Raw genomic sequence first — 16,143 nt, forward strand, 5'->3', positions numbered from 1 at the left:
GTTGTCTCTATCTGATGCAGAGAAGCTCGTTCATGCGTTTATGACCTCCAGAATCGACTACTGTAATGCATTACTAGGTGGATGTCCTGCTTCATTAATAAACAAGCTTCAGTAAGTCCAGAATGCAGCAGCCAGAGTTCTCACAAGGTCAAGAAAATATGATCACCTAACCCCAATCCTATCGTCTCTACATTGGCTTCCTGTTAAGTTTTGAATAGACTACAAACTATTACTTCTCACTTATAAAGCACTAAATGGTTTGGCTCCCATGTATCTATCCAGTCTTTTAACACGCTACAATCCACCACGCTCCCTGAGATCTCAAAACTCTGGGCTTCTAGTAGTTCCTAGAATAGCAAAGTCCACTAAAGGTGGTAGAGCATTTTTACATTTAGCTCCTAAACTCTGGAATAGTCTTCCTGACAGTGTTCGGGGCTCAGACACACTTACCCAGTTTAAGTGTAGATTAAAAACATATCTTTTTAGCAAAGCCTACACATAACACACATCACATATCATAACCTTGTGCTCCAGATCATCTGATCACATGCACATTATCAACTTGTGCTGTTAATATCATGAACAGCAGCTACACTAATTCCTCTCCACTGCTTTTTTTTCTCTCCCCATCCCGAGACACCCTGAGGTTTGGCCAGCTCCAGTCACCTCCCACCTCGTGATGATTATGGACCTTTGAAGAAGTAGATGCCGAACTCGCAAACATCCCGAACCATCTAGAGACGTACCAGTGCCATTTGGATCCCGCTACATGTGTGGAGTTTTGACATTGGACCTCCTGGAGTGTTTAACGGCTCTGGCATGGAGAAGCTGATGCTGGATCTGTGATGATCACAAATGCTGAGCTTATAAAACTAGGAGCTACTAACCATATAGACTGTATAAGACTGCAGAAAGAACATCACTTATAATCTTATACTCCAGTAATCATGTTAGTTCTCACTCTCCAGTGTTCTGTATTGTTGAAAGATTTATGATCAAACTCTTGATGTCACCCAAATGAGGATGGGTTCCCCTTTTGAGTCTGGTTCCTCTCAAGGTTTCTTCCTCATAACATCTAAGGGAGTTTTTCCTTGCCACAGTACTTGCTCATCAGGGACAAATTCACACCATTCACCTTAACTGTTGATTTGTGTAAAGCTGCTTTGAGACAATGTCTGTTGTGAAAAGCGCTATACAAATAAACTTGACTTGACTTGACTTGGCAGACATCTCCCTCCACTTCTGCCCAAAGACTCGGTACAGATGAGGAAGATCCACTGCCTCTCAGGAGGGGTCAATGGCCACAGTACGCTGCTCCGGCCATTCGTGTCCAGGAGGCCAGTCTGTTAGCCCTGCCATGAGACATGCTTCAGGGCACAGCCTCCCTCCAGCGTTTCGCTCCCCGTCTTTTTGCCCTAAAGATCGTTGCAGATCCCCATCTCTCACGAGGTGTCATCGGCTGCAGAGCACCGCTCCAGCCGCTCTGAGTGGGTCAGAGGCCAGCCCCGAGGGGTTGGTTCCCCAGAGAAACTTTCTGACAGCTTGGGAGGGGCTGCCAGAGGTCTCCCAGTGGGTCCTGCGTACTGTAGAAAAGGGCTACGTGATTCAGTTCGCGTCTTCTTCTCCCCGGTTCAACGGGTTGTGTCCCACCCTGGTGGGACCCGAGCAGGCTCTGGTCCGGGAACAGGATGTGCGCACTCTCTTGGGGAAATGGGCCATCGAGGTGGTTCCCCCCTCGGATCGAGAGTCAGGTTACTACAGCCCGTACTTTGTTGTTCCAAAGAAGGATGTCGGGTTGCGTTCCCATTCTGGATCTTCGCTCCTTGAACCGCTCACTTATGAGGCTCAGGTTCAGGATGCTTACTTTCAGAGAGGTTGTGTCTCAGATCAGGTCCGAGGACTGGTTTGTCACGATAGATCTGAAGGACGCATATTTCCACATTGCCATCCTTCCCGCACACAGGAGGTTCCTGAGGTTTGCTTTTGGCGGCGAAGCTTACCAATATCGGGTCCTCCTGTTCCCCTAGCATTCTCACCCCATACCTTCACGAAATGCGTGGATGCAGCACTGACCCCGCTGCAGCTCCAGGGCATCCGCATTTTGAATTATTTCAACGATTGGTTGGTATTGGCTCATTCAGAGCACCAGGCAGTTCGGCATTGAGATGTCGGTTTTGCCTGCATCCGGGCTCCTCTGTCCTGTGTGCAGGTGCCGAGGCCCTCACACATTAGGCAGGGTCTGGTCAGTGTGGTGTAATTGGACACTTGTTTCCAAAGCGTTACGACGCAGCTTGAAGTTCCCAAATGGGGAACGTATGTAACCCTAGTTCCCAGAGGGAACGAGACGCTGTGTCTCCGTGCCACACTCCCTGCATCCCTGCGGCTCTCCCTGCTCTCTGTGCAGAAGCCAGCATCGCTACCACCGCGCAGCAATTCATCACAACTCGTCTATTGGTCAGATTTCACACGTGGTTCAGAGTGCAGACAATGTTCCCAAAGAGTTAATATTAACAAGCACAAATTGATAATGTGCATTTGATCAGATGTACTGGAGCACAAGGTTATGATATGTGATGTGTGTTATGTGTAGGCCTTGCTAAAAAGATAAGTTTTTAATTTGCACTTAAACTGGGAGAGTGTGTCTGAGCCCTGAACATTGTCAGGAACACTATTCCAAAGTTTAGGAGCTTTAGTGGACTAGAGACAAGGAGCGTGACGGATTGTAGTGTGTTAGAAGACTGGATAGATACATGGAAACTAAACCATTTAGTGTTTTATAAGTAAGAAGCAGTAGTTTGTAGTCGATTCCAAACTTAACAGGTTGCCAGCGTAGGGACGATAAAATTGCAGTTATATGATCATATTTTCTTGACCTTGTGAGAATTCTGGCTGCCACATTCTGAACTAACTGAAGCTTGTTTATTAATGATTCAGGACATCTACCTAGTAATGCATTACAATACAATCCCTTAATGCAATACATTACAATCTATTCTGGAGGTCATGAACACATGGACGAGCTTCTCTGCATCAGAAATAAATAACATGTTTCTCAGCTTAAAAATATTTCTAAGGTGGAAGAATTCTGTTTTTGTAACTTGGTTGATATGATTTTTTAAAAGACAAGTTGCTGTCTAAGATAAATCCCAGTTTTTTTACCGTTGAAATAGTAGTTACAGAACATCCGTCTAAATCAGACCTGGGCAAAAATCGGCCACCGAAGATTTTCGGCCGAAATACCTATATCACCGAAACAACACGGCAGAAACACAATTGTAATGACGCAATAAAAAAGCGCAGCCAGCACACGGTTATTTGGATAAGAGCCAACATGTCTGCGGTGTGCGGATAGCAATTTGCAAAACATGCAATGCTGAAATTTCCAGAGGGGGTGTATCTGCAAAAAGTTTCTCCAAGTCAGGATTAATTTATTACCTGAAATCCAAACATCCCGATTGCTATTCTAAATATGAGAAGAACGCGGCGCAGAAAAGTAAAGTCAATCGTAAAAGAGGACGTTTTTATAAAGGCAGGAAAGTTTTCCAGTGATGGTGCCAAGGCAAAAGACATAACACAAAAAAATATGGAATTGATTGCCTTAGATCAGTGGTTGCCAGTGGATCGACGGGTTGATCTTTGAAACATTCCCCGTGGATCCCGAAAATAATAATTATAATATAATATTATTTATTACACAGCTCTTCTTAATGCTGTAGATTAGACTTTCTATTCACTTGAAAGGGCTTCCAAACGTTTGGCGGTCAATTATTTTTCGTTTACAGACCGTCGCTAATAATAATTGACCGCTGCCTGTCTGTCAATACTATGAATGGTAACAAATAAATAACAATAATTTATAATAGTAAATAAAACACTTTATTAATTGATTGCCATTCAAAGAATAATGCATTGATTTTAGTGAGGTTAGTACACACTCATAGCCATAAATGCAATGGTTCTAATAATTGAATCTTTTCTTTCGGTGTTTCGGTTCAGGCCTTGGTTTCCTCATTTTTGTTTTTTGGTCTCGGCTAAGAATTTTCATTTCGGTGCATCCCTAAAATATTCAGGTTTCTCATGTGGTCCCTTGTAAAAATTAATTGCCCACCCCTGGTCTAAATGCAGGTTGAAATGCTGGAGCTTCTGTGTACTGGTTTTTGGGCCATTGAGCAACATCTCCTCTTATCAGAATTTAATAGTAAAAAGTTATGGGTCATCCAGTCTTTTAATTCATTATTATACTCTAATTACAGCTAATTGAGCTGTATCGCCTGGTTTTGATGAGATATACTGCTGGGTATCATCAGCATAACAGTGGAAGCTAATTCCATGCCTTCTAATAATATTTCCTAAGGTTTTGATACACCTATACAGCAGGGGTCCTACAACTGAACCCTGTGGCATGCCATAATTTACTAGCATTAACCTGGATAGCTCTCCATTTAAGTCTAAAAAATTTTAACGATCAGACAGGTAGGATTTAAACCAGCTTAATGCCTGTCCTTGAATGCCGTTATAATTTTGTAAGCGATCTAGGAAGAGATCATGATCTATAGTGTTGAATGCAGCACTAAGATCTAGTAAAACTAACAGCGAGATGAAGCCTTGGACTAAGGATTCTAATACAGGTAGTCGTCGACTTACGACCTATGCAACTTACGACCATTCGACTTTACGACCACAATCGCTAGGGCGTACGACAGTGCGTACCAGCTTCTGGCATCATTTCACAGTACTGTACATATAGGCTACTCTACCTACGACCAAATCGTGTTACGACCGGTCTGTCGGTCCCAATCGTGGTCATAAGTCGACGACTACCTGTAAGTCTAATAAGGATTTGACTAAATCTTATACAGTTTCCTGTAGATGACAGTATAAGCTCAGTAATCATTTGCTTTTTAAACACACATGCCTTGATACAATGTTATTTCATTATTACTGTCCTTGTCCTTTTAATCTTAAAAGGTTCAGCTGTCATCTCAATGGAGTTCTTTGTTCCTAAATCCTCCGGGAGAAAGCTTTGCAGAACTAAAACAATGCCGTGATGTAACAATGTATTTGAATTTGTTAATCACAAAATGTGCTTCTGATGTGCAAAATTCATCTCTACATTAAAATGTGTTGTTCCACTATCACAATGTTGTTGATTTTAATTTGTTAAGGGCTTTCAAGCGACAAATGGGGTGCAATTTTCCAAGGTGGTCCTGCAATTTATTGCCTCACCAAAAACAACAAGCTGGCACATCCTGTCATGTCTTAGCTTTGAAAGTAAGTCCTTAAAATAGCTAATTTATGTAATTGCCCTGAAATGTCAGTGCCCTAAAGTATGATCTCAGGAAACACAATTTAGTTGCTAATTATGGTGTTTTATTTCACTTTAGAACAAAATTGCTTCTTTTATTGTTTTCCTTTTTTTGTTTGCTGAATTTGAGATGAGCCAATTGTTTTCCTCAACACACCAGAAGGGTTGGAAGAATTAAGGAAATCAATAGTTGTCACTCTTCTCCAAAACACTGGTATGTGTAATGTAGAGTCTCAGTCATAACATTACTATTTTTAATGTTTAGAAAGAAGACTCTTATGCTCATCAAACCTGCATTGTTTTAATCAAAAATACATAAAAAAGCAATATTGTGAAATATTTTTTAAATTTGAAATAATTTATTCCTGTTTTTAATATATTATAAAATAAAATAAAATTTCTATGATGCAAAGCTAAATTTTCTTCAGCTGTTAATCCAGTCTTCAGTGTCATACAATCTTTCAGAATTTATTCTAATATTCTGATTTATTTTTAAAGTTGGAAACAGTTCATATTTTTTTAAACTTGTAAAACTTTTTTCAGGTGTGTGTGGTGCTACTAACCCGTTTGGACTTTGGACTTTTTAATTCATCAACCACTCTGGTTGTTCTTGGTTCTATTTCTTATCTAATATTCACACATTTGTCAATAAATTGTATCCACTTTACTCAGCGTTTTAATGAGTATGTTCCCCTGAATTGTTTTCAACACTGATGATAAATCAGCATATTTGAATGATTGTTGAAAGATGATGTGACACTAAAGTAATATAGTAATAGCTGATGAATATTCAGCTTTGCATCACAGAAATAAGTTAATTTTACATATATTAAAACAGAAAACTATTTTAGTTGTTAATATTTAACAACATTCAGGTTTTTTTTGTTTATTCTTTTGTCAAATATATGCAGGCATGATTAACATAAAATTCTTTTTTTTTTTTTTTTTTTTTTTTTTTTTTTTTTTTAAATGTTAATAGTTTAACTTGGGTAGAACTTTTGACTGGTTGCTAAATTTGCAAACTATTTCACAGAAGCCTCAATTTTAATTAAATGATTATTTGTTACCTTTACAGTGATACAATGCTTAGTGTACATTCACTGACTTCATGTCATTCACGTTATCTTCTCACTTGAATTGGGTATTTTAGATGACCTGAGCCAGCTGTGCCATGTCTGTGTGGAGGAAAGTGCTGATACTGACTGGGTATTTATTGTTTACTATGGTCACAATTATTTACTTGCATCTATCACAATTCCATTACTGGTTACAGTGTATGTCTAGTGCATTGCAGTGTGACTGCTGCAGTAGGTAGTACCACCAATCATGTACCCAGGGGACATCAAAAGTTCACTTTCTGTGCCATGCCTGTCAAAACTTAGCAAACACGAAGGACTAACGCTTTTTGTACACTTGTTCTTTAGTGTATTTGTATTTAATTTTTTTATGGATAAAGAGCTCAGGGATTAGCAATTTGTAAAATATAGCTGTCTGTGTAAATCAAACAAAACTTAAAAGAAAAATAAAATTGTGCCTTAAGCAGTATTACTTGTGTGTTAGACCCATTTCATTGTCTCTCTGGCTATGCAGACAGAAGAAATAGAGGGGTCAAATTTAGGCAGGTCGGACAAAATCAGCCTGCCCAAATAATACCCCCTAAATAATCAGCCTGCCTAACCCATCAAACCCATTTTAGTGACTCTTTAGGTATTAAGGCAAAAGAAATAGGGGGGTAGAATTCAGGCAGGTGGGTTAAAAGTAGCCTGCTTAAATAATGTCTAAACCCCCTAAAACCTGTTAATGATGATAGATTAAATGTAGTATCTGACGCATACATTATTACTTGTGCAACCCATACGGTAAAAAAATCATATTTAAAATACAGTATATTTTTAAAAAATATGTTAAATATGTGTTGTATACTGTGATGCTCAATAAAATATATTTTTGGAATCGAAAACCTATATATATATTTATATTTATGTAAATATTTTTTAAATATATTTTAGCAAATAAATGTTATGCCCATTTTGTGTATATTAAATATATATAATTAAATATATTAAATATATATATATATATATATTTTTTTATCATTTGGGAAATGTATTCGACCCATTTTAGTGACCCTTTAAGGGGGCATAATCAAGACAGGTTGGTCTGGTGGTCTAGTGGTTAAGATGCAGTGCTCCCACCGCTGCGACCCGGGTTCGATTCCCGGTCAGGGAACCATCCCCAGCCACTCTTAGTGCCGGTCCCAAGCCCGGATAAATTGGGGAGGGTTGCGTTAGGAAGGGCATCCAGCGTAAAAAAAACATGTGCCAAATCAAAACGTGCGGAGGATCCGCTGTGGCGACCCCTAACGGGAGAAGCCGAAAAGAAAGTAAGTAATCAAGACAGGTTGGTTTAAAAAACAAATGATTACTGAGTTTATACTGCCATCTACAGGAAACTGTACAAGTTTTCGTCAAATTGAACGGTTGGTGTGAGGTTAGGGTAAGCATTTGACCGAACTTTCCGTGTTTTAAGTGCCATCTACAGGACGATACTTCCCTGACTTCAACCAGGGGGGTCGGAATTAGGCACAACAACTGTACAAACCATTATTTTTGTGCAGCGTTACACCCCTTTAAAATCACGAAATTGTATCATTTGTGATCTGATGAACAATAGTAATAAAATATTTTTTGGGTTTATGAATAGCAATCCATTAAAAATAGCAAATGTATAAAAGAAATGCCGTTACGAAGCGTCTATTTTGACTTCTTCAAGCACTCATACCGTAAGTGCATGATTAGACGCGCATAAAAATGTGACTGGCTTGATCGTTTATGTTCAAAGCGCGGCTGCCTTGACTGCAATTTAAATAATACGGTAAATTTCAAGTTCACTCATGAGAGACGGGCAAAAAACTTTATAATCTCCAATCCGGGAGCAGTTGGCGGATACGTTTTAAGGAGGAAACAAAACAGATGTGATCGCGCTTTGTTACAAATCGCAATCACATCTGTTTTATTATACTAACATTATGAAATTTAAACGAGTGGACATGAATTGTCAAGTCTCATGCTGTGTGGCCAAAGTCCATAAACAATCTTTCCCACATTATGCCTTAGTTTTAATCGTGAGTATAAACGCATTTGATAATCTATGGTTAACTTTATCTCCCGTATTACACTTTATAACAAAAAAAGCTTAAATTAATACCTTTTTTTAATTGAACAATGTATGGAATTTTGGGTCCAATAAATTATTACATTCTTTTTTTCTATTAAATAACACAAAAAGGTCAGCCTACCTAATATGTTATGGCATAAGCTATATAAAATCATAAGACATCAAATGGCTATGCACTTACCTCAGTTCTTTTCCGTACAAAATGCGTTTAACTTCTTGGAGCTCCGCATCTGGTATATGAGTTCCCAATGTCTTTTCAAGTGATTCAAATTTATATTCAGACATCCTGGGGCTGTGACAACACTACTTTAAATCTCAGAGGTTTTAGAATCTGTAACCAGCATATGGTACACCCTCTGGACTGCTGGCTGATTTCAACAGAAATGTTGTTACGCAATGGAAACATGAGCTTTGTTCCCATTAACCAGTGTGCAAAATGCAAACGAGAAAATAAAACCAGACTATTTTCAGGAAATGTATTCTCTGTCAGTGTTCCTTTATCACTGTAGCAATGCTTTACACTAATTATTATCTGCACCAATGCACAGCTCGAATCACATCATCAAGTTTGCCGATGACACGACCGTGGTGGGTCTAATCAGCAAGAACGACGAGTCAGCATACAGAGAGGAGGTGCAACGGTTAACAGCCTGGTGTGGAGCCAACAACCTGTCTCTAAACGTCGACAAAACTAAAGAGATGGTTGTTGACTTCAGGAGAACACAGAGTGACCATTCTCCACTGATCATCGCTGGATCCTCAGTGGAGATCGTCAAGAGCACCAAATTCCTTGGTGCTCATCTGGCGGACAAGCTCACCTGGTCACTTAACACCAGCTCCATCACCAAGAAAGCCCAGCAGCGTCTCTACTTCCTGAGAAGGCTGAGGAAAGCTCATCTCCCTCCCCCCATCCTGACCATGTTCTACAGAGGGACCATCGAGAGCATCTTGAGCAGCTGCATCACTGCCTGGTTTGGGAACTGCACCGTCTCGGATCGCAAGACCCTACAGAGGATAGTGAGGACAGCTGAGAAGATCATCGGAATCTCTCTCCCCTCTATCATGGACATCTACACTACACGCTGCATCCGCAAAGCACACAGCATTGTGGATGACCACACACACCCGTCACACACACCTTTCGCACTCCTACCATCAGGGAAACGGTTCCGAAGCATTCGGGCCGCCACATCCAGACTGTGCAACAGTTTTTTCCCGCAAGCCATCAGGCTCCTCAACAAAGAACTGAACTGAACTCTCTCTCACACACACACACACACACACACACACACACACACACACACACACACACACTTACACACAACTGTGTGACTGATCCGCACAAACCGGACTCAACACCCATCATACACTTCGCTCACCCAGGTTTCAATACCAATCACACTTTTCACGATCGCAAAATGTTTACATGCCGTCTGTTGCTGATTCCGGGACTTGTTATTTTGCACAATATTCTGTCCAAATCCTTTGGTTACTGTTAACTTTATTCTTGATTGCTGCTACTGCTGAATTGCACAAATTCTGTTTTAATCTTTCTGTTTACACTGCACCTTATTCTGTTACGACAGGTTTTACTGGCGGAGCTATTTCCATTTTTAATTTTATATTTTGTGTATTGTGTATTGTCCTGCACTGTCCTGTGTTGTCTTGCACTGTCTTGTGTTGTTTTTTGCACTGTTTGCACCAGCTGCACACATGCACTTTATGTGGCGAGGATCTTAGTTCTCGGCCCTGTGTCTTTCTGTTCTGTACTGTTTGTTTTATGTTGTTCTATGTAGCACCTGGGTTCAGGAGGAACGTTGTTTCATTTCACTGTGTACTGCATCAGCTATATATGGTTGAAATGACAATAAAAGCTTCTTGACTTGACTTGACTAGTCAAAATAAATAAGAAATTAGCATGTGTTGAAATGGTGCTTTAAGGGTTAAAGAAATTATCTATTCTCTATTAATATTAATAACTTTTAAACATTTTGTACTACTAATAAAATATCAACTACCCTATCCCCACCCTATTTTATGAAGAAAAAAAACAAACAAACCGAACAGAAAAAAAAGGAGAGATTCCATGCAGACATGGAAACTTTAATAATAAAGGGAAATATTCAACTTTATTGAACAGTTAAAAGCTCTAATGCATTGTGCTGTAGAAGCATACAACATCAGACAAAAAAAGAGCAGCCAATTCAATTTAATTAATTTATATTCGTATAGCGCTTTTAATATTGAACTGTGAATGTAGCAAGGAAAAACTCCCTGAGATGGCATGAGGGAGAAACTTTAAGAGGAACCAAACTCAACAGGGAACCATCCTCATCTGGGAGGCACTTAATGTCTATTTATTACAGTTCCATCATTGTTGAGGTGTACTGTTCAGTTAAATGCAGTTCATGCAAAATAAGCTATTGTAACATTTATAAAAAATAAGCTATTGTGACTCTTGATAGTGATTACAGTCCAAATCCATCCTCATAGTTATTGATTTGTTCTGTAACTTCATGGATCTTTAGGCTGTTGATGCAGAACCATCCCCAGCTGCAGAGAGTGGTCTCTAATTAAAGAGAAATCCATCCAGAAGTAATGCCTTGGGATGATTTGGGCAGATCAGAAAGGGACAGGAGCACCATTCACTGGTACCTTAGGAGCATATTTAACTCAACAGAGAGAGAGCGAGAGAGAGAGAGAGAGAGAGAGGTGACAGGGATAGGGTAATAAGGAATGTTCAACATTTTTATTGTTTCATAAATTCAGCTTAAAAACACTGTACAGTGTGCTCAGGGTGCAGGTAGGGACTCTGGCAAGACTAGCCATGGCAGCATAACCAAAATGGGAGAACCAGAAAGTAACACAGACATAAGGAATCTCTGGGATAAGAGACAACCTGCCACACCACTGTCAACAAACCTGAGTAAACGTGTAAGAGAGGGGGGACAGCATCCAAACATCCCAGTTCATTAAAGCACTCTGTATATATAAACCTTCAGGTACCAACAAATAGCCTGCACCTTTTGATCAAAGTAGGCATGGATCATAATGGAACAAAAGTTTTATCAGATACTGTGACATGAGACAATTTAGTGCTCTATACGTCAGTAATAGTATTTTAGTATAACCAGCTGCATTGATTTAATACAGCTTTATCAAATTAAAGAAAGTAGGGCTTTATCAGTAAAGAGGCAGGATAGACACAGCCTTATGCTTTTAATAGTAAGTACTCACACCTGCACCAAACAGCACTCTCACATACCCCAGTGAAATGCAGTATTAATCTAAATAACATTTAGTGATTGGAGAGCCACAACCCCACAGGAACAGCTATACTACTTACTCTGGACCCCTTAAATCTTGAAAAGAGAAGAAGAAATACAATTAAGTTAAAATCAACCATAAAATGCAACACAATAAAATAAAAGCAGTTCAAGAGAAACAGCAACAAAACTGCATGAAATAAACAGTAATGATAAAAGCAAAAATATAACGGCCTTCACACACTGGAAAAAAAATCACAGAAAGGATCTCATAAATATGACTTAATATCTCATAATTATGACTTCTTCTTCTTCTTCTTTCGGCTGCTCCCATTAGGGGTCGCCACAGCGGATCATCCGTCTCCATACCACCCTATCCTCTACATCTGCCTCTTTCACACCAACTACCTGCATGTCTTCCCTCACCACATCCATGAACCTCCTCCTTGGCCTTCCTCTTTTCCTCCTACCTGGTGGCTCCATCTTCAGCATTTTTCTACCAATATAATTCATGTCCCTTCTCTGCACATGTCCAAACCATCTCAATCTCGCCTCCCTCACCTTGTCACCAAAACATCCTACATGTGCTGTCCCTCTAATAAACTCATTTCTAATCTTGTCCATCCTCGTCACTCCCAACGAAAACCTTAACATTTTCAGCTCTGCTACCTCCAGCTCCACCTCCTGTCTTTTACTCAATGCCACTGTCTCTAATCCATACAACATCGCAGGTCTCACCACAGTCCTATAAACTTTCCCTTTCATTCTTGCAGATACCCTACTATCACAAATCACTCCTGTCACTCTTCTCCACCCACTCCACCCTGCCTGCACTCTTTTCTTTACTTCTCTAACACACTCTCCATTACTTTGCACTGTTGACCCCAGGTACCTGAACTCCTCCACCTTCTCCACCTCTTCTCCCTGCAACCGCATCACTCCACTCCCCTCCCTCTCATTCACACACATGTACTCTGTCTTACTCCTACTGACTTTCATTCCCCTTCTCTCAAGCGCATATCTCCACCTCTCCAGGCTCTTCTCAACCTGCTCTCTACTCTCACCACAAATCACAATATCATCTGCAAACATCATAGTCCAGGGAGACTCCTGTCTGACCTCGTCCGTCAACCTGTCCATCACCACTGCAAACAGGAAAGGGCTCAGGGCCAATCCTTGATGCAGTCCAACCTTCACCCTGAACCAGTCTGTCGTACCTACTGCACACTTCACTGCCGTCACACTGTCCTCATACATGTCCTGCACCACCCTCACATACTTCTCTGACACACCTGACTTCCTCATACAATACCACAACTCCTCTCTCGGTACCCTGTCGTACGCTTTCTCTAAATCCACAAATACACAATGCAGCTCCTTCTGTCCTTCTCTATACTTCTCCATCAACATCCTCAAAGCAAATAAGGCATCTGTGGTGCTCTTCCTCGGCATGAAACCATACTGTTGCTCACAGATGGTCACCTCTTCTCTCAGCCTGGCTTCCACTACTCTTTCCCATAACTTCATGGTGTGACTGATCAACTTAATTCCCCTGTAGTTACTGCAGGTCTGCACATCTCCCTTATGCTTAAAGATCGGTACCAGCACACTCCTTCTCCATTCCTCAGGCATCCTCTCCCCTTCCAGAATTCTGTTAAACAATCTGGTTAAAAACTCCACTGCCATCTCTCCTAAACATCTCCACACTTCTACCGGTATGTCATCTGGTCCAACCGACTTTCCATTCTTCATCCTCTTAATCGCTGCTCTCACTTCCTCCTTACTAATCCTATCTACATCCTGCTTCACCAACTCCACATCCTCCAATCTTCTCTCTCTCTGATTTTCCTCATTCATCAGCTGCTCAAAATACTCCCTCCATCTTCTCAACACACTCTCCTCACTAGTCAACACATTTCCCTCTCCATCCTTTATTGCTCTAACTTGCAGTACATCCTTCCCAGCTCGGTCCCTCTGCCTGGCCAATCGGTATAAATCCTTTTCTCCTTCCTTAGTGTCCAACCTCTTATACAGCTCCTCATATGCCTTTTCCTTGGCTTTCGCCACATCCCTTTTTACCTGCTGCCGCATCTCCTTGTACTCCTGCCTACTTTTCTCATCACTCTGTCGATCCCACTTCTGTTTTGCCAACCTCTTTCCCTTAATGCTCTCCTGCACTTCCTCATTCCACCACCACGTCTCCTTGTCTTGCTTTCTATTTCCAGATGTCACACCAAGTACTTTTCTAGCTGCCTTCCTCATCACTCCTGCAGTAGTTGCCCAATCATCCGGCACCTCTTCACCACCACCAAGCCCCTGTCTGACCTCTTCCCTGAACCTCACACCACACTCTTCATCCTTCAGTTTCCACCATCTTATTCTTTTTTCAATCCTTACTTTCCTCCTCTTCTTCTTCGCCTCCAAAACCATCCTACAGACCACCATCCGATGCTGTCTAGCTACACTGTCCCCCGCCAACACCTACAATCTCCAACACTTACAGTCTACAATCTCCTTCAGGTTGCATCTCCTACACAGAACATAATCCACCTGTGTGCACCTTCCTCCACTCTTATACGTCACCCTGTGATCCTCCTTCTTCTTAAAATACGTGTTCACCACTGCCATTTCCATCCTTTTTGCAAAATCTACCACCATCTGCCCTTCCACATTCCTCTCCTTAAAACCATACCTACCCATCACCTCCTCATCACCTCTGTTCCCTTCACCTACATGCCCATTAAAGTCTGCCCCAATCACCAATCGTTCTTTCCTAGGTACACCATCTACCACTTCATCTAATTCACTCCAGAATCTTTCCTTCTCCTCCATCTCACAGCCAACTTGTGGAGCATAGGCACTGATGACATTTATCATCATCCCTTCAACCTCCACCTTCACGATCATCACCCTATCAGAAACTCTCTTCACCTCCACTACACTCTTACTGTACTCTTCCTTCAGAATCACCCCTACACCATTTCTCTTTCCATCCACACCATGATAAAACAGTTTAAATCCACCTCCAATGTTCCTGGCCTTACTCCCTTTCCACTTGGTCTCCTGAACACACAGCATATCTACCTTTCTCCTCTCCATCATATCAGCTATCTCTCTCCCTTTACCCGTCATAGTACCAACATTTAAAGTACCAACCCGAACCTCTACTCTCCTACACTGCTCCTTTTCCTGCCGTCTCTGTAGACGTCTTCCTCCTCTCCTTCTCCTCCTTCGGCCAACAGTAGCCCAATTTCCACCGGTACCCTGTCGGCTAACGATACCTGTGGCGGTCGTTGTTAACCCGGGCCTCGACCGATCCGGTATGAAATTCTCATTTGTGATCCGCATATTTGATTTGGCACATGTTTTACGCTGGATGCCCTTCCTAACGCAACCCTCCCCATTTACCCGGGCTTGGGACCGGCACTAAGAGTGCACTGGCTTGTGCCCCCCTAATGGCTGGGTTCTCATAATTATGACTTATTATCTCATAATTAGGAGATAAGTGGGGGCAGAATGTTAAATGTTAAACTATAATAATAATAGTTTATGCCCCGCACCATTCTACTGCCCTCCCTCTCATTCACACACCTAATAATTAGTATAGAACCTAGTAAATACAATAAAAGTAGCTTAATTAAACCTATTTAGCCTATAAGTTAACCAAACTCAAGTAACCAATTTACTAGGGGTGGGAGAAAAAATTGATTCACCAAACTATCGAGATTCTTTTTAAAACGATTTTGAGATTGATTTGTTTACCTCAGAATCGATATATATATATTAAATTATTTTACTTTTCCAGAGAGGTGGTGGGAAGACATTATAGCTTTTATTGCAACAGAGGGCGAAACATATTTTGTTGTTGTCTGTATTAGATGACGTTGTATCCATTTTAAGATGGCACGAGAAAGCAAAACCATGGCAGAGGCAGGGGAGTAGACCTCTTTGAGAATTGTTTAACAGATAAAGACACAGACAATGCGTCTAATATGGTTATCGCTGCCCAATTAACTAGCTTTCTCCATATAAAGTGCTACGCGCACACTCATAATCATAAACGCGCACTGAAGCTGCCCTCTGTCGCGAATTTACTCAGACGAGTACGACGCATCACTGGATATTTCCATAGAAGTGCTACAGGACTTCATGTTTTGGAGGAAAACCAAAAGTTACTGGAGCTCCCTGTGCACAAACTTATACCAGACGTTTCAACGAGATGGAATAGTGCCTATGACATGGTTGAACGTTTTCTGAAGCAACAGGCTGCAGTAACAGTTGCACTGCTCTCACCTGAGGTGAGGAATAGAGAGAAGGATATTAGCACCTTGACTGAGTTGGACATTGGAACAGTTTAACAGCACTTTTGTTTTATTTTAAAGAGTATCGTTTTTA

At 41.0% G+C, this 16,143-nt stretch overlaps 1 protein-coding gene across 1 annotated transcript in view; it reads right to left on the reverse strand.

Annotated features, from left to right (window-relative positions):
- upb1 (ureidopropionase, beta) overlaps positions 1-8,860 on the reverse strand; it is a 62,444-nt gene extending 53,584 nt beyond the window's left edge. The window contains exon 1 of the mRNA XM_083554553.1: positions 8,664-8,860. Within this exon, the coding sequence (XP_083410679.1) occupies positions 8,664-8,767 (104 nt within the window). The 5' untranslated portion in view covers positions 8,768-8,860. The remainder of the gene's footprint in view (positions 1-8,663) is intronic.
- Between the last annotated feature and the right edge of the window lie 7,283 nt (positions 8,861-16,143).

The sequence above is a fragment of the Silurus aristotelis genome, assembly GCF_946808225.1.
Source record: "Silurus aristotelis genome assembly, chromosome: 11".
NCBI lineage: Eukaryota > Metazoa > Chordata > Actinopteri > Siluriformes > Siluridae > Silurus > Silurus aristotelis.